Source organism: Lolium rigidum, chromosome 7 (assembly GCF_022539505.1).
Source record: "Lolium rigidum isolate FL_2022 chromosome 7, APGP_CSIRO_Lrig_0.1, whole genome shotgun sequence".
NCBI lineage: Eukaryota > Viridiplantae > Streptophyta > Magnoliopsida > Poales > Poaceae > Lolium > Lolium rigidum.
In genome coordinates, this window is record NC_061514.1 from 122,976,779 (window position 1) to 122,993,981 (window position 17,203).

At 48.0% G+C, this 17,203-nt stretch overlaps 4 protein-coding genes across 4 annotated transcripts; all 4 read right to left on the reverse strand.

Annotated features, from left to right (window-relative positions):
- Positions 1-879: 879 nt before the first annotated feature.
- Positions 880-3,181, reverse strand: LOC124675292 (pentatricopeptide repeat-containing protein At5g09450, mitochondrial-like). The gene is made up of 2 exons (XM_047211357.1): positions 2,792-3,181; positions 880-1,848 (listed from the first exon to the last, which is right to left on the reverse strand). The coding sequence occupies exons 1-2, from the start codon at positions 3,146-3,148 to the stop codon at positions 943-945; spliced, it is 1,263 nt and encodes a 420-aa protein (XP_047067313.1). The 5' UTR covers positions 3,149-3,181; the 3' UTR covers positions 880-942.
- A 1,818-nt stretch (positions 3,182-4,999) lies between these two features.
- On the reverse strand, positions 5,000-6,845 carry LOC124671927 (esterase AGAP003155-like). The gene is made up of 6 exons (XM_047208244.1): positions 6,453-6,845; positions 6,231-6,329; positions 6,098-6,139; positions 5,862-5,991; positions 5,686-5,787; positions 5,000-5,553 (listed from the first exon to the last, which is right to left on the reverse strand). The coding sequence occupies exons 1-6, from the start codon at positions 6,843-6,845 to the stop codon at positions 5,450-5,452; spliced, it is 870 nt and encodes a 289-aa protein (XP_047064200.1). The 3' UTR covers positions 5,000-5,449.
- A 588-nt stretch (positions 6,846-7,433) lies between these two features.
- On the reverse strand, positions 7,434-9,931 carry LOC124677150 (esterase AGAP003155-like). Its single transcript, XM_047213154.1, has 6 exons — positions 9,677-9,931; positions 9,326-9,424; positions 9,189-9,230; positions 8,933-9,065; positions 8,222-8,326; positions 7,434-7,701 (listed from the first exon to the last, which is right to left on the reverse strand). Exons 1-6 carry the CDS (start codon positions 9,914-9,916, stop codon positions 7,580-7,582), a joined length of 741 nt encoding a protein of 246 aa, XP_047069110.1. The 5' UTR covers positions 9,917-9,931; the 3' UTR covers positions 7,434-7,579.
- A 3,057-nt stretch (positions 9,932-12,988) lies between these two features.
- On the reverse strand, positions 12,989-16,035 carry LOC124677413 (esterase AGAP003155-like). Its single transcript, XM_047213399.1, has 6 exons — positions 15,799-16,035; positions 15,468-15,566; positions 15,312-15,353; positions 14,719-14,848; positions 13,637-13,741; positions 12,989-13,281 (listed from the first exon to the last, which is right to left on the reverse strand). The coding sequence occupies exons 1-6, from the start codon at positions 16,033-16,035 to the stop codon at positions 13,160-13,162; spliced, it is 735 nt and encodes a 244-aa protein (XP_047069355.1). The 3' UTR covers positions 12,989-13,159.
- Positions 16,036-17,203: the final 1,168 nt, after the last annotated feature.

Here is a 17,203-nt window from a genome sequence, read left to right on the forward strand (position 1 = left end):
TTGCAGGGAGAGAAACCGAGCACGGTTGAGAGCATCATCTCTTTGGGTGAAATACGGAGAGTATTCACCCAATCTAGCCACAATGGTCGAGGAAGAGGGATCGTCTCATCCGATACCTTCGCCGAAAGTAGCTCGGAGGATAGTTGCGGTCGTCGGCGAAGTAGTCCTCGAAGAGCCGCTCGTGGGCACCCGGACGATCACGCTCGATGAGCTGCCGGCGGCGCCGACGTCTTGGCACCACCTCCTCGGCTTGCATCTCCTCCTCATACTCCTCCTGGAATGCAGCGATGAAATCACCCTCCACTCCGTCGCTCGAACTGCTGCTGGATGAAGACATGGTGTAGAGTGGAGTGGAAATGGAGAGTGGAGGTGTGGAATGACTGAAAACATATGGGGGTATTTATAGGGTTTTTTTAACCAGCAACGGCTAGCTGACGTGGACGAATCGCGTCGCGGCACGTCAGCTAGCCGTTAGCCACTACCGCCCCACTCTCGCCCGCTCTCGCCCGCTTCTCGCCCGAATAGCGCCCGCCTCCCGCCCCACTCTCGCCCGCTCTCGCCCGCTCTCGCCCGCCCTACCGCCCGCCACCCTCTCGCCCCACCCCGCCATCGCGCCGCCCCGCCTCCCGCCCCTCTCCCGCCTCCCTCCCGCCGCCAACGCGGGCGCCAGCCGGGCGGGAGCGGGCGCTACCGCCGGGCGCCCCCGCCGGCGCCCCTCCCTCCCGTCCCGCCCGCCTCCAGCCCCTCTCCCGCCCCGCCCCGGGCGGTACCGCCCCGGCTGCCGCCCGCGTTGGCACCAGCCTTACCAACTCTAGCTTCAGAAGCAAGCGCTTGGTCATGATACACCTGGAAATAATATTCCCATCTGCCTCGACTGAATTACGCGCAAATTGATCTCGAGTCCATTATTATTTTGGTTCACGCCATAAAACAGCGTCAGGCTCAGGAGGACTCGCTTGCCCTGCTCGTTAGTATACAACTCTTCTGCAACATCAGCTCTCTAAAGCTATCCGCCGTCTCGGTAAAACCGGCACCAAGAAAAGCATCAAACAGCTTATTGCAGGCGGAGATGTCAAACTCCGGAGCTTTGGATCGCTGCCACTCGTCCACGATCTCCGCGGCATCCTTCAGCTGCCCGCACATCAGGTAGGACGAGAGCACGCAGACGTAGTTCCGGCTGGTCATCCTCTGCGAGGTCATCTGCATCGATTTCCATATGTCCTTCACCCTGTCCAGGTTGCCGAGACCGGCGTGCAAGATGACGAGGAAATCGTACGTTATCCACTCCCTCTGGCTGATCTTCGCCTCAGCTTCCACCAGCGAATGCCCAGAGCTGACGAGCTGAGTGGCATCGACGTAGATACCGGCAAGGTTTTGGTACAGTGCCCATCCTTCGTTGGAGTTTGGATCTCTCGACATCTCGTCAAGAATTCCCTTGAAGACCTCGAGATCCATGGATGCGGCTGCTGCGCTGACACGGAGGTTGTATGTGAAAAGGTCTGGGGAAACATTTGCCCGCTTCAGTCCTTCAGCGACAGCTGGAACCTTATCGAGCTCGCCAACAGAGATATACAAGGTCATCATCTCATTGTAAACCAGGACGTCGATGGAGAGGTTGGCATCCTTCATTCTCTGGAATAGCCTCTCAGCCTTGTCTGTCATCTTTGATCGAGCATAGGAATGCAGGAGTGCGGTATATGCTTCCAGTGATTTGGCTCCAGGTGGAAGCTTCTCAAAAAAATCTTCGGCTGCATTAGCGCCAAAAACTCTGGTAATCAAGTCAATGCGCATTCCATAGTCATTCTCAGATAAATCAGACTCGTTATGTGTCTTCATCCACTCAGCGACCTGCAAAATTCAAAAGTTCAGAACTAATGATCTCAGCTTCTTCCTTTTTTTCTTAAAGGATAAATATAGTAGCCATTATCAAACTGTTTGATTGTGTTTGTAAGCATTTCATAAGTAACCACTATGAAGAAACAGATAGAACGGGCTTTATGAATATGTGCTTTGAGCATTTCATAGGTATCAGAATAAACAAGAAGAGATAGAGAGAATGTGTCGTATGTGCTTTAAGCATCAAACAGGTGAAAGTTCAATGCCTAGCTCTTTTCATGGCCGAAGGGTACTGTTTTCATATATAATATAACATATCAAGAGCAGCTACCTTCCCCACTTTTGTAGATAAGTATATTAAAATGTCTAATCATTTGGTACAAGACAGAATGATGGACTGCATCATTCCGCTATAAAATGGCACAGATAGATGTTAAAAATGTTTAATTGGCGACAACTAGCTTCCTGCTACTAATTGCAGGTTAGAAGCTTACAGCTCCTCTGTGACTCAATACTACATGAGCATGTCTACAGCCTTTGCAATCAATTTAACTTGAAGAGAAGAACAGCAAAGCACATAAATTCCATTAAAATGTTCCATAGCTTGCACTGACACTTACAGAGTAAATATGCCCAGGCTATGGAAGTATCACTTGCTGTGAAAATGGTAGAATTAAACCCACATCGCAACTCAGGTTTAAGAGCCCCATCCTCTGTATGATACAGACCAATAAGGCATTCTAGAAGGCAGTAAACATGCTAGCTACGATTTCTGCTACATAAATCCACATCGGCAAACATTTCATGACCATTTCCAAACGAATTAGGACCGGATCGTATCACAGTGCCGCATAGACACGAACTTACACCTGTACCAAATCGTTCTATGAACTCTTCTATAACTGGGCAGATACAGAGGAATCAGCAGAGAGAAGGGATCTGGGAGTGCGCGAACCTCGAGCGCGTGCTTGAAGCGGCGGGCGCGGCTGAGATCGCGGGCGATGCGGCGGAGCTCCGGCGCGGGGGCGGCGCGGCCCTCGCCGGCCCACTTCCCGAGCGCCTCCGTCGCGCTGCGCTTCGCCAGCCGCAGCCGGAAGACGCGGCTCCTCAGGTCGTCCCCCTCGCCTCCGACTATGACCGCTTCGTCGACGTCAGCCGCGATGCCCGGGGTAGCGGCGGCAGGGAACGGCGTCTCCGCCGTAGACGCGGCGGAAGAGGAGGAGGAGGATAGTGGGCTAGGGCTTGCGCCGACGTAGCGGGGGAGAGCGAGGGACCGCGAGGCGCGGGCGGCTCGGAGGAGCATCGCCGCCATCTCGTCTGGTCTGCTGCGGCGTAATACAGTACACAGCAGTAGCAGTTTACGGCACAGAAATGAGTTTTTCCTTCCAACGATATATCCTTATTGCAGCACAGATATAAAACAGTATACTTTCCATTCGTCCTGAAATACTCAAACTTAATTGATGTCTGGCCAGCGGCCAGTAATACATTCTCTTGGTCTTGGGCTAACATTTTGAAAATATTGAAACAAACACGAGCAGACGTCAAGGTTCTTCAGAGTTTTTTTTCATTTCAAAAAAGAAAGTGGTAAAAAAATTAAAGGGAGAGTTTAGGGACAGTGCTTTTTTTAAATCGTCGTACTAAGACCCAAAGGACCAGCGCACTAGACATGTAACCATCGCAATAATGACAACAGTAAATCGAAAAAAAACTGACAATACATAGAACACGAAAACTGATCATATCTCAGAAGATCCGCTGGGCACATGACTCCACGTGCCCTCTACCAATGCTAGACGCACCATCAGAGCGAGGAAAAAGCGGGGAGGAACTAATTATAACTTTAGCATGTAGCCACCTCCTCATTATCCTGAAAAATACACTTTAAATTTCTTTAAAAAATGAAAACTTCGGCGAGAGGACGTGGTCCACCACACCTTTAAGGCCCCAAGGCCACAGAAGCCCTAGATAGTTTTTTTTGGCCGCCATCGCCTCCCATCTCTCCCGTCTCTCCTGGCTTAATGGCAAAAGCCTTCTTCCCTGGATATGATTGTTGGTGAGTTAAACTTCCTTGGCAAAAACAAAGAAAGAAACTTGAGGATGACTCATTAACCGAAATTGCTCCCCCACAGGTGACCGCTGGCGAGGCAAGTCAAGAGTGTACCATGCCACATATGATCTTATCCGAGAGGTCCACCCCCTCTTCCTTCTCCAACAATGCAAGAAACTCTACTTGATCTCCATCATCCATGTCCATGTTCTGCACCACCTCGCTGGACTTGCGGCGAAGAAGGTGACGCCGAGCCTAGAGCGAGGCAGGTCGAAACTTAGGATTTAGATGTATCTAATCATGGGGAGGTCAAAGATATGCACACATGTACTTTTTTCAAATTCATAGAGCTTTATTAATTAACTAACATAATTACAATCACTCTGAAGAGTATCAACGATAAAACCTAGGTTATAGTTAATCCACATGCATATCATTCTATCATAGATGGGCAGCCATGTTTGCTTCACACCCAGCAAGAACAATGCTAACACTAGTTAAAACTCTACTGACCTCCCTAATTTCTTAACTTATTGGCAAATAAACCTCATACTTGAGCGTTTATCATCATCGGATTGCATAGGTTTACAACCAATTGGGAGCCACTTTCTATGATCACTTGGTTACAGCCTCTCTTCGTCGCCAGTATAATTTCCTCTTAGATGTCCAACGCCTCCATAGTCACTGCGTTCGCCACAAGTTCATGCCAGAGAGCTTGCGCCAGGCCGCAAGCGACCATGTTAGTGCCTCCAGACATGGTATCATCAAAGAAGCTTGTGTCTTTGTTGATATTGATTGTACTTGGATCGGGAGGTTTCCAAATACCTTCCTTTTCTGGACCTTTTTCTTTGTTTCTTGGCTAGTTTGTGGTACATCGAGGTGGATTGCAAGACCTGGCGAAATAAAGCAGTCATAGTCCCCCTTGGTAAATTATATGCCCCGACTTCCTACAAGCTGGATATCATGGGTCACGATCCAGTGTCCTGCCTCTTGATATCGGAAGGGTCACACCTGTGGCGATGTTACATTTCTGATTGCATAGTGAATCAACCATGTTTGTCGCAATACCCAAAAATACAACACCGTACACAACATCTATGAACAATGAAGACAACAACAAGGAAACACATTTGCACCATGAGAATCATCCTGAAGCATACAACTAGAATCTTTGCAACATGTGGCTTATGCATACATAACAAACAACATAAACACCTGAAACGTGTCAAACACCACATGCAACATCAGAAAAACTTGATTTCGCTAACCTTTGACCATCAAGAACTGAGGCAGCATCCTTCACTGACTCGGGCTTGGCAATCATGAATCCGCGCTTTCCCGGAGGCTTATCGGAGCTGGATCAAGCACCCATCAGCCCATTCCCCGCCATCCCAAAGTCCAAAGAAATGCTCAAGAAAATACAAATGAAATCGGATTCGTGTTTCCTTTTGTAGTTAACCTCTGATAGTGTTCTAGAGCATAGAAATCTCTAGCACTATCGCCGGAAAACTGCAACAGCCTATAATACATCGCCCTACCATGATGTTCACATCTCATATAGAATTATGAAGTGGAGTTGTTATCGACACCAATTGAAGTATGCCGCGCCAACACCTCCCCTTCGACCTTGTCAAGGTAGTTGAGCATCCCTTGGAGACCCTTCTCGTCTACAGATATCAAGTACACATCACTTTAAACATGTGAACACAGTCTGATTCCAGCCATGAACTCAAATGCCTTCTTCTAATTGACTGAAACTCTGAAAGGCTAGGTAAGCTAAACGTGTCAAGGGCATTTACCAAGTCTGGGAACGGTGTGGCCGGCCGGGTGACGTAGAACAAGTGGATCCACGAATGAGTCTGCCAGCTCCTCGCCGTGGGTTTTCGTAAAGTCATTGTCTCCTACGCACAAGTAAGCTGCTGCAATTACTCATTTCTACTGATAGTCATTAGGAGGAAAAGAGCGTCGACATTACCAATGAAGTGAAGCGAAGGGCACTTGATCTTGGTGTGGTACGCCCTCGCGGCCAATGCCGGCGACTGGATCTTCCCACCGGATATAACTATGACGTACTTCACCATAGGAACTCTGCTCAAGGTGAGCCCCTGTCCGAAGAGCAAAATGGTGACATGCTTCAGCTTGAAATGGTGACATGGATTATGGAACCAGGAGATCCAATAGCGCAAATCAACGACAAATGTGCTCACTCACTTGTTCCTGGAGCCCAACAAGGGCTGCTGAGAGGAGAGCGCCCTGGATGTTTGTCAACAAGCATCGAAGTAGTTCGTCAGTTTATGGAGTAACGAAGCTGATCCCTAGTACGAGTATGCGTTTACCACCTGACCTGAGAGAAACCGAACAATCCGTCGAACGGCCCTTCTCTGACCATAAGCTCCTCGATGTTGGCCAAGAAATCGCTGAAGTTGCTGCACCTGAGGAAATCCTGTCCCGAGATCGACCCGGAGCGTAAGGAGATATTGCCAGATTGGAGGGTCAACTGCATACTTATACAGTCGAAGCGGCGGCGAGGAACTGTGATGGAAGGGGAAGCTGGGCTCACGCTCACCTCGCCGACGAACTGGCACCACTCGTAGTAGGGCGGGTCGAAGACGCCGCGCACCGGGGACTCGCCGGCGGCGGGGAAGGGCGCGTCGGCGAAGGCGAGGTCCAGGCGGGAGGTGACCTCGGCGGGCCACCTGTCCTCCACCTGCCTCCGCATGATCTTCCCGCTGGTGCGGAACCCGTGCAGGCACAGGAACCGCGGCAGCGCCGGCCGCTGCCTCGTCGCCCCGACGTCGTCCCCCTCCTCGCCGCTGAGCGCTAGAAGCCGCCGGGCCTGGCAGCTACGCGGCTGTCGAGGGCGACGGCGCGAGAGCGACGGGGCGGAGGTGGGTAGGTGGCGAGCGTTGCTCGTCGAACTGAAGGTGATGGGATGATGTAGTTGAGCTGCCGCGGCCATCTCTCTCAAGTTCGGATCGCTGCTGTCTCTCTGCGTCCCTCCTCATTCATATGGTGGCTTGGTACAGTTCTGCTTGTGCTGTGACTTGTTTATGAATCTGGTAATTGCTTTGTTAAATTTGTGTGTTGGCTTATGTTTGGAAGACTTAAAAGGGACTTTGTCGCAACTTGTAAAATATTTTATGTATACAACTGAAATGTATTATGAACCAAAAGGTCACATTATTTCAGTGTCTGCCGGATGACTGAAATTCAGCATCATTGAAAGTGATTCCCATCTACAGGAAGATTCGTAGTGCGTACATGGGATAATTTGACCAACAAAACCTGACTGCGTATATAGTCCGTTTATGAGCTAATTTCAGCTATGTGTTATGTGTAGTACATGTTCAATAAATATTTTTTTCAATTCAGACAATATTGCCATATAAACATCCTAAAGCCAGGACCATGCGGCCAGATTCATGGGTAATTCGCTGAACAGTTCAGCGAATATTGATAACCCCTTCAAAGATCGCTTCTAATCTAATAAAACTCCTACAGAGAAATTATGTAGGACTCGAAGTAAAAAAAAAAAAAGGAGCTACCGTACACAAAAGCTATCTGCATTTAGGTATGATCACTGAATAGCCACACACTTGCGCCACCACATGAGGATGAGGTTACATCTGTATCAGCATGCTTGCCTATATTATGAATTTGGTAGGTATTCAGATACTAATTTTCCAGGTCCTATCAGATGCACATTTCTTTTTCGTCAACATCAGCGGGTTCTTGGGCCTCAGTGGATGAATGTTCAGATATCTCCTTTTCCATCTTGTCAAGGAAACGGGCCATCACCTCTAGACTTTTCTCATCTGCATGACAACAAGCATATATAGTTTTACTATGGCGGGTTGGCATTCATAACTTGAGCGAAAAGAAAGGACTAGAAACTAAATAGCTTGCTCAATGTCTATGACACCTGTGGAAGTACTCCCATTCAGAAATATGTTTAGCGTGTAAGGACATCCTGAATTAGGCTAACAGAGCTACACTGAAGTTTTTTTCCAGCTAAAGTTTTCGATCCTGTTGCCTCCTATCAGTGACAGCTAATGCTTACAGTTTACCGACAGATTCCTTCTTTATTTTTTGTTACCAAATTTAGTACAAGTGGATCAATACATCCTGAATTAGGCTAACAGAGCTACACTGAAGTTTGTTTCCAGCTAAAGTTTTCGATCCTGTTGCCTCCTATCAGTGACAGCTAATGCTTACAGTTTACCTACAGATTCCTTCTTTATTTTTTGTTTCCAAATTTAGTACAAGTGGATCAATACTCACTGCCTTAACTTTATACACTTTAGAGGAGCTTGGTAAACGAAAGTATGAGCTTACCAACAAGCCTTGGAACCGTGTGGCCCTTTGGGTGCCGTATTATGAAGGGATCCACAAATGACTCTATGAGCTTTTCACCACCGTCTTTAAGGAAGTCATTGTCACCTGCACATCAAATAAATGGGCGGTTAACGGTTGTCTGCTACTGTATGCTAACCACTCAGTGGACCAACAAAAGCTTAATATATTCCGAAACAATATTTGACTTGTAATGATAAAATCACCAGACCATCGACTCAAGTACATAATGAAAATGATGATAAAGGGGAGTAATCCCATAAATGATTCCATCAAAAGGATATGTCAAAGTTTCATCGGTAAATTAGCACTATATTAATCTGCAATTTAGCTTTTGAAACCTTTTCATCAGTAGATGGTTTGTATGTAAATTTCCATCAATTATCTGCTAATTACTGCCATTAGGATAGATGTAGCTTCTAGGATCTTTTATGAAAAGCATGACACAAAAGAAGCATGCAGTTGGTGTGAGGAATCAGGCACATTGCCTAAACGACACAAACACTAGAACATGAGTGCACATGAGGTAGGCGTGCCGGCAGTGGGAATAAAAAAAAAAAAAGCAGACAGGCATACGCAAGAACCACTTGGGAGTTGGGAGGGAGCTGAAAATGATACACTAACCAACAAGGCAACAAGCAACCAGCATAGCGATTGCAAGGGTCTATCGAGCGCAGAAGAGATTGAAGTTACCAAGGAAGTGCAGCGATGGGATTTTGATCTTGTTGGCGTACGGCTTCTCGGCAATTGTATGTGCGCCGCGGAACCGCGCGCCGCCTATGATTATGAGGTACTTGATCTTGGGAACTCTAGTCAGGGCCAGTCCCTGCCAGCAGAACAAAAGGAATGAGCTGAAGAAAGATGTAGCTGTATCAACGTAGACGGCTAGACGCAGACAGTATAGCTGGAGTTTATGCTGTAAGTTTAGCAGCAGCATCGATCGGCTTACTTGTTGCTGGAGCCCCACGAGCGCAGCAGACAGAATCGAACCCTGAATGTTACCATGACAATTTGCAATCGTTAATTGACAGTTTAGTCGCCGTAGTATGAGTTTACAGAATAGAGAACTGTTACCAGTTTTTATACCTGTGAGAAACCCATGAGTCCATCGAATGGACCTTCTTTGATCATCAGCTCCTCGATGAAGTCGAAGCATTTGTCCAAATTCCTGTACTCCGTGAAGCCCTGTTGGAAGAGGAAAATACATGAATATATATGACGGAGAAAATAACCAATAGTCAAATACGCACGTTTGACATCCTGGGGAGAAGAAAACAGGAGGTGAGGATAAAAAACCAAAAACGTGCTACGGTCCAACGGACTCCACCGAATTCCTTTTTTTATAGAGGAAAATTCGTAGATCAGGCAATTAATGAGAGCAATGTGGTGGTGCGATTGCGAGGCGAGAGAAAGGAGGGAGGGAGGGGAGGCGCGGACCTTGTCGAACTGGAACCACTCGTAGTAGGGCGGGTCGAAGATGCCGTCGACGTCGGACTTGCCCTCAGCGGGGAAGGGCGCGTCGGGGAAGACGAGGTCGAGGCGCGCGGTGACCTCGGCGGGCCACTTCCCCACCACCTGCTTCCGCATGATCTCGCCGCTGGTCCGGAACCCGTGCAGGCACAGGAACCTCGGCCGCCTGGCGCCGACCCCGCCGCCGGCGCCGCCGAGGCTGCCCATCCTGCGAGGTGGACGGTGGAGGGAGGAGGAATTATTCGGGCAGGCGGGAGGGTGTGTGATTGTGTCTGGTCTGTGTGCGGTGGCTGGAGGGAGAATGCCGGTGGCCGTGCGGGCGCCCGATTGGGTTTTTATTGTGTTCGCTGGGACCGTAGACCGCGTGGACGCTGGAAGGGAAGCTGCAGTGGGGCCCACCCGTGGTGTGGGGTCCGCGTCGGGTTGGCTGGGCGAGCGGTGCCAGCGGCACGCACGTCCTCGCACGAGGCGAGCGTCGTACGTGTATGGTGACGCTTGTGAGTTGTGACACACGCCTTTCGGCTGTGGGCCCGACTGGCGACTGGCTGTGTGTGTCCTGAACTGGAGCGTGGACGGGAGGGAATCAGAGGCAAGGAGGAGTTGGGAGGATTCTGCCTCGCTGCGGTAACGCTGAAGCAGAAATATTGGATTCGAGTGGAACACTTCCAAAAACTTCGGAAGTAGGAAGACATGGCAAAAAAAGCAATAGTAGAGCATCTTCACTAGTGCCTCCAAAATTGCACTCGGCAGCAGCGTCGCTTTGTCGTTTGGGGGAGCGCCGGCAACGCTGCCGCGGGTTGGGGCCTTGCTCCTTCCACCGGCACCCCTCAAACTGACCCCACAATGATTAAACACCCCCAAAAACCTTTTAAATGAATGGGAAACTTGAAATCATAGTTCAAATTTGGCCACAAGGCAACCAGAAGTTCAAATTCGGTGGCCACGCCGGCTAAAAAAAGGCCACGAGGTATACGCCACATATTACAAATCGGGTACCAAATAGAGAGGGGATCAAATGGAGGAGGTCGGCGAGTCGTCGATCATAGCCGAGGATGGTGCGGTAGTGGTGGCTGATGGCTGCTCTGCCACTGGAATCGTTGGCTCTGCTGCCTGCTCGTCCAACATCTCCTTCATGATCCACGCCTTGGCATCATCATCCATGAAGGAGGTGTCGGCCGTTAGGATCTTGGCATCCTCCTTCATCTTGTTCACCTTAGCTAGGGCGGTCTGGTTATGGGAACGATGAGGGTGGCTTGGGCGGCAACTTTGTCGGCTTCCACCTTAGCCTCCTCACACTTGATCTTGGATGCGGCCTTGTCCAACAAAGTGGACCGCCTTTGATCCGTCTTCTCATTCCGCTCATCATTCTTTCTTGGAGCTTGAGACCACCTCGGCGATGAGCACGTCGATCGATGCTCCAATGGCCGCCGCCGATGCGGCCACATTCCTTTCAAATTGGGCTTTCTTGTGGCTGATTGGGTGGCCAACCGAGGCAGACAAGAGTGGCGTCGGTAGCCCATCAACATCAATGACTGCATCGTCGTTGAGGGTGAAACGGGTCTTTGCCCATTTGGGACAACTCTCAAACTTGGTGAAGAAATGCATGAGGGAGAAGTCCTCGCCTTTGCTCCACTTCTTGTACATGAATAGAGCATCTTTTAACTAAAAAAGAAACACAACATTAGACAATGTAAACAACCAATTCAATACATGTACATAAGATGTGATGAACACTTACATGCATCTCCATTGTGTGGCCACTCTCTTTCCTCCTTTGAACTATCACAAGAAAGCAATGAAACTTGTTCACCAAGGGTTGTATAACGCCCCACCTATGTGGCATTGCATTCTCGTTACGGTTCATCACCACATTCCTGTACTCGCCGAAGATCTTGCGGTCATTGAATTGACGGAATATCCTTGACCAATAAGTTCCCCATATTTGTTGCGAGCTGGTGAGCGGATCCATGTTGACGGCCTTCCAAGCGTCGGCGAGGCACATGTCCTCTAGTGTGCTCTAGCGAGGGCCTCGAGTCCCCTTCTTTTTCGACGGCACCGTGGCGCCGGTCTCCACGTGGATGACCTCCATCTCCGAGTCCTCAGCGCCCTCTCCTCCCCATCCCCTTGGGTATCGTCCACCTCCTAGTATTAAGAATGGGGTTCAAGATGCCAGCGGTCTCGGTCTACAAAGAACAAGCAATGTTTCATATACCGGCCATATGAAACATGGCCGACCATTCGCATACAACTCAAAAGAATCACACTTTCATCCTAAATGTAGCACCGGCCGGCCATATGAACCAATACAACGCAAAAGAAACAATCTTTCATCCTAAATCTAGCACCTACCGGCAATATGAACCAATACAATGCAAAAAAAAATGCAAGTTTGGGGGTGAAATTATACCTCCTTAGAGGTTTACTGACCGACGGGCATTTCCTCGACCACCTTCTAGCCGTTCGGACCCAGTCCCTCGTCGTGCCGTCCGCCGTCCGCCGAACAAGCTTCGTCCAATGCTGCTCCCGCTTGTGCCGGTTTAGTCGCCGTAGAACACATGTGCCCTAAGCAGCGCCGGAGAAGACGAGTCGAATGAGTGGTTCAGGTCAATGATGGGTCCGTGCACGGGGGCCGCATGTGTGGTGGTCGTCGGCGATAAGACATCGTCGTCCCCTTATGCCGGCTCGCTCTCGCCGATCTCAAGCGACGCGAATTGTTGCTGGCTCGGATGGGGGATGAAGCCCTCGCCGAAGAAGGCCGGCGACAAAGGCGATGTTCCCCCAGCATGAATAAACAATTCTCTCGCCCTTTTGACCAGAAAAAATATTCAATTTTTCACATGGATAATACTCAACTTCCTCGCCCCAATTACTCGGGAGAAATACTGAGTTTCGGAAAATAAAATACTCCTCCGTCCACCAGCTCTTTTAGCTAGAAAAAATAGTATTGCCTTCTTCTAGAGTAATTTCGAACAAATTTTGGAGAAAAATATTCATAATTTGGGGAAAATAATATTCAATTTATCCCCCAGAAATGCTTAGCTTTAAAAAATAAAAATTCTCTACTTTCCGCTGCCTCTTTGATCTAGAAAAAAATAGCACTTCCTTCTTCTTAAGTAACTTCTACAAAATCTCTACCGTCCGATGCTACTTTTATCCGGGAAAAATACTATTGCCTTTCTCTCCAGTAACTTTGGACAATAATACTATGTTACACGTCGCCTTATTTCCAACAGTAATCTTTTCATTAAATAGTGATTTTCGCCAGCGGTAACTTCAACGGAAACTCCAACAATAATCTTACGAACAATTTTCAACTTTAATCTTGACAACCAAGGGTGTGACATGCCGCTGCGCATTGCTTCCTATTGAGGACGAGTTACAACTGCATCAGCATGCTTTGCCTATATTATGAATTTGATAGGAATTCAGACAATAATTTCCTAGGTCCTATCAGATGCAGATTTCTTTTTCGTCAACATCAGCGGGTGCTTCGGCCTTTGTGGATGAATGTCCAGATATCTCCTTTTCCATCTTGTCAAGGAAACATGACATAACTTCCAGACTTTTCTCATCTGCATGACAACAAGCATAGTTTTACTTTGGCCGTGTCATTCATAAATTGAGTAAAAAGAAAGGACTAAGTAACTAATGGCTTGCTTAATGTCTATGCGATCTTTAAAAGTTCTTTCATTCAAAAATATGTTTCCCGGACATCCAGAATTAGACGAACAGAGCGAAACAGAAGTTTGTTTCCAGCTAAAGTTTTCGATCTTGTTGCCTCCAATCACACACAGCTCATGTTTACAGTTTACCTACAGATTCCTTCTTAATTTTTTGTTACCAAATTTAGTACAGTAGTGGATCAATATTCACTTTGTTAACTTTATAGAGTTCAGAGGAGCTTGGTCAATGAAAACATGAGCTTACCAACAAGCCTTGGGACCGTGTGTCCCTTTGGGTGCCGTATGATGAAGGGATCCACAAACGACTGTATGAGCTTTTCACCATCGTTTTTAAGGAAGTCATTGTCACCTGCACATCAGATAAACCCAAGTTTAATGGTTGTTTGGTAACCACTATGTGGACCAACAAAGGATTCAAATGTTTGAAAATAAATATTTGAACTTCAGTTACAATTTTTTTTTAAATTGTCCTGGAATGATCACAAGAACTACACCATCGACTGAAGTAGTTAACAAAAATGATGATAAAGGCGGTAGTCTCAGAAATGATACCATCAAAGGATGTGTCAAAGTTTCATCCGTAATACGGAGTATATGACTATTAATCTGCTATTTATCACCAAAAGAATATATCAAGCTTCTGGAACCTTTCATTAGATTATTCCTATGAAAATTTTCCATCCATTCATCTGCTAATTTTTGTTATTAGAATGCACATGGAGCTTCTGGGAGCTTTACGAAAGTACGGCACAAAAGAAGCACGCAGTAGGTGTGAGCACTTTAAGCACATTGCGTAAACAACATAGACATTAGAAGAGGGCTATACATGAAGCAGACGTGTGCGGGTGGAATAAAAGGAGACAGACATAGGCAGGAATCCCCTTTGGAGCAAACCGAATAACTAAACTAGCCCACAAATCTACCACTCTACCAGTATATAGCAATTGCAGTGATCTATTAATTCTGTGCAGGAAAGATTAAAGTACCGAGGATGTGCAGCCAGGGGATTTTGATATTGTAAGCTGAGTAGAGTATATGATGTGCTAATTATTGTTATTAGAATGCATGGAGCTTCTGGGAGCTTTATGAAAGTACGACACAAAAGAAGCACGCGGTTGGTGCGAGCACTTTAAGTACATTGCCTAAACAACATCAACATTAGAAGAGGGCTATACATCAAGCAGACGTGTACCGGTGGAATAAAAGGAGACAGGCATACGCAGGAACCGATTTGGAGCAAACCAAGAAAGCAAACTAGCCAACGAATCTACCAGTATATAGCAATTGCAATGGTCTATTAATTCTGCGCATGAAAGATTGCAGTACCGAGGAAGTGCAGTGAGGGGATTTTGATCTTGTTGGCGTAGGGCTTCTCGGCCACAGTCTGCGAGCGGAATCGGGCGCCGCTTATGATCACGAGGAACTTGATCTTGGGAACTCTAGTCAGGGCCAGCCCCTGCCAACAAACAGAAAGCAATGAGCTAAGAGCATCTCCAGTCGCGTCCCCCAAACGACGTCCGGCAATAGCGCCGAATTTTCGTTTGGGGACGTCCGGACGAAATTTTCGTTTGGAGAAGGTCCTTTTCCTAGCCACGTCCCCCAAACGCGACCTCCAAACAAAAAGCAAGTGTAAAAACCGTGTCCGGCGTCCCCGATGGAGACTCTATACACAGGGGATGGGCTAGGGACGCCGGACAAGATTTGAGGGACGTCCGGAGCGAAGCGGCCTTTGGAGCATGCGACTGGGACGCTTTTTTGGCCGGCGTCCCCCAAATCCCTTTGGGGGACGCTTTGGGGGACGCGACTGGAGATGCTCCGCTTTGGGGGACGCGACTGGAGATGCTCTAAAGAAGCTGCATGATTATGAATCCGCATAGCAATAAACTAACACCGCTCAGCTGTGTCGAGCTGGAGCTTACCTGTTTTTGGAGCCCGACAAGCGCAGCAGATAGAACCGAACCCTGATATCAACATAGCAATTTGCAATCGTTAACTTACAAACTGAGCATATGTCTACGGAATAACTAACTGTTCCCTTTCCGTTTAAAAAAACTAACTGTTCCCAGTCCTATTACCTGGGAGAAACCCATGAGCCCATCGAAGGGCCCTTGTTTGATCATGAGCTCCTCGATGTAGTCGAAGCATTTGTCTAGATTCCTGTACTCCGTGAAGCCCTGTCGGAACAGAAAAATCCATGAATATGACGGGAAAACTAGTGTCATGCTCCCCCAAATTCGTGGTATATGCACGTTCGACAGCCTGGGGAGAAGAAAACAAGAGGTGCGGATAAAATAACAAAAAGGCGCTACGAAGCCCACCAAATTGAATTAGTTTAGAGGACAGATTCATAGATCAGGGAGCCATGGGAGCAATGCGGTGGTGCGAGGGATGGGAGAAGGCGCCGACCTTGTCGAACTGGAACCACTCGTAGTAGGGCGGGTCGAAGATGCCTTCGACGTCGGACTTGCCCTCGGCGGGGAAGGGCGCGTCGGGGAAGACGAGGTCGAGGCGCGCGGTGACCTCGTCGGGCCACTTCCCCACCACCTGCTTCCGCATGATCTCGCCGCTGGTCCGGAACCCGTGCAGGCACAGGAACCTCGGCCTCCTGGCGCCCACCCCGCCGCCGGCAGCGAGGCTGCCCATCCTGCCAATTGGAGGTGGAGGAATTGTACGGGTGGGCGGGAGTTTGGTGTGTCTGCGCTGGCTAGAGGGAGGGAATGCCGGTGGGCGTGCGGCGGCCGATGGGTTTTTATTCTGTTCGCTGGGGGGTGGGGGCGGAGACCGCGTGGACGCTGGAAGTGGAAGGGAAGGTGCGGTGGGGCCCACCCGGCTGTGGGGTCCGCGTCGTGGTGGGTTGGTTTGGCTGAGCCAGCGGTGGCCGCGACCGCGACACGCACGTCGTCGCACGAGCCGATGGTGAGGGGAGCGTGGTACCTGTATGGTGATGATCCGACAGAATCAGTACACGAGAGAGATGACTAAATCAGTACAAACGATATGCTAATGGACACAATCATACAGAATGTTTTTTTAACAATTAATTTATTTCCGTGCTTAAATCCATATCTTTGGTGATTTTTCTTGTCTTTACTTGCTATACAGCATCAAATATGACGCTTATTTCTTATCCCTCTAAATTTTTCAGAAAACCCGTTGCGGTACCCCGCAACCGCAAATGGCAGAATCAGTACGTGAGCCGCTAACCATGTGCTTCCAAATCGAGGAATGCCTAAATAAGTGCAAATGAAAGCGTTTTAATATGCCAATGGATGCTAACATTTAGGATGGCAATTTAACTATTAATTTATTTTGGTGCTTAAAGCTATAATTTTTGGTGTTTTTCATGTCTTTACTTGCTATATACACATCAAATATGGTGTTTATTTTTTATCCCTCTAAATTTTCCAGAATTATACAGGATGTTTCGTGCCTCAATAGTTGTAAGATGATCTTTCATGTATTGGTCAGGCTTTTAAAATATATGAGGAAAAAATACGGTACCACTGGTGCAAATCGCGTTATCGAGAAAGGACTCAAGCCATAAGTTTTATCCATAAGATTTTTCGTGGATGATGATGCTTCTTAAGTGGCACCTCAAAAGGGCTTAACCTTCCTCGCTCCGACATCTAAAACTTTCATACTTTCTTCGGAGTGGAACCGTGCCATATTTTTTTCAAAGTGTAGTTTTTTAATCAATGTTTCAACAAATCGTGTTCAGCGGAAAACAAGTGTGTAGTAATGTGATTGGTGTAGCATAAAGGAAAAAAGCAGTGTGGTCGCTTGGGCTGAAAAACAAAGGAGGTGATCTTTT

Coding starts and splice junctions, on each gene's coding strand:
- LOC124677150 (XM_047213154.1), bottom strand. CDS start 9,916: ATGGGCAGCCTCGGCGGCGCCGGCGGCGGGGTCGGCGCCAGGCGGCCG. Junction 9,066..9,188: donor TCGTGGGGCTCCAGCAACAA/GTAAGCCGATCG, acceptor TTCTGCTGGCAG/GGACTGGCCCTGACTAGAGT. Junction 7,702..8,221: donor CACGGTTCCAAGGCTTGTTG/GTAAGCTCATAC, acceptor GTTGTCATGCAG/ATGAGAAAAGTCTAGAGGTG.
- LOC124675292 (XM_047211357.1), bottom strand. CDS start 3,148: ATGGCGGCGATGCTCCTCCGAGCCGCCCGCGCCTCGCGGTCCCTCGCT. Junction 1,849..2,791: donor GCTTCAAGCACGCGCTCGAG/GTTCGCGCACTC, acceptor TGAATTTTGCAG/GTCGCTGAGTGGATGAAGAC.
- LOC124677413 (XM_047213399.1), bottom strand. CDS start 16,035: ATGGGCAGCCTCGCTGCCGGCGGCGGGGTGGGCGCCAGGAGGCCGAGG. Junction 15,567..15,798: donor AGTGGTTCCAGTTCGACAAG/GTCGGCGCCTTC, acceptor CTGTTCCGACAG/GGCTTCACGGAGTACAGGAA. Junction 14,849..15,311: donor TTGTCGGGCTCCAAAAACAG/GTAAGCTCCAGC, acceptor GTTTGTTGGCAG/GGGCTGGCCCTGACTAGAGT.
- LOC124671927 (XM_047208244.1), bottom strand. CDS start 6,845: ATGGCCGCGGCAGCTCAACTACATCATCCCATCACCTTCAGTTCGACG. Junction 6,140..6,230: donor GATTGTTCGGTTTCTCTCAG/GTCAGGTGGTAA, acceptor ACAAACATCCAG/GGCGCTCTCCTCTCAGCAGC. Junction 5,554..5,685: donor CCACACCGTTCCCAGACTTG/GTAAATGCCCTT, acceptor TGATATCTGTAG/ACGAGAAGGGTCTCCAAGGG.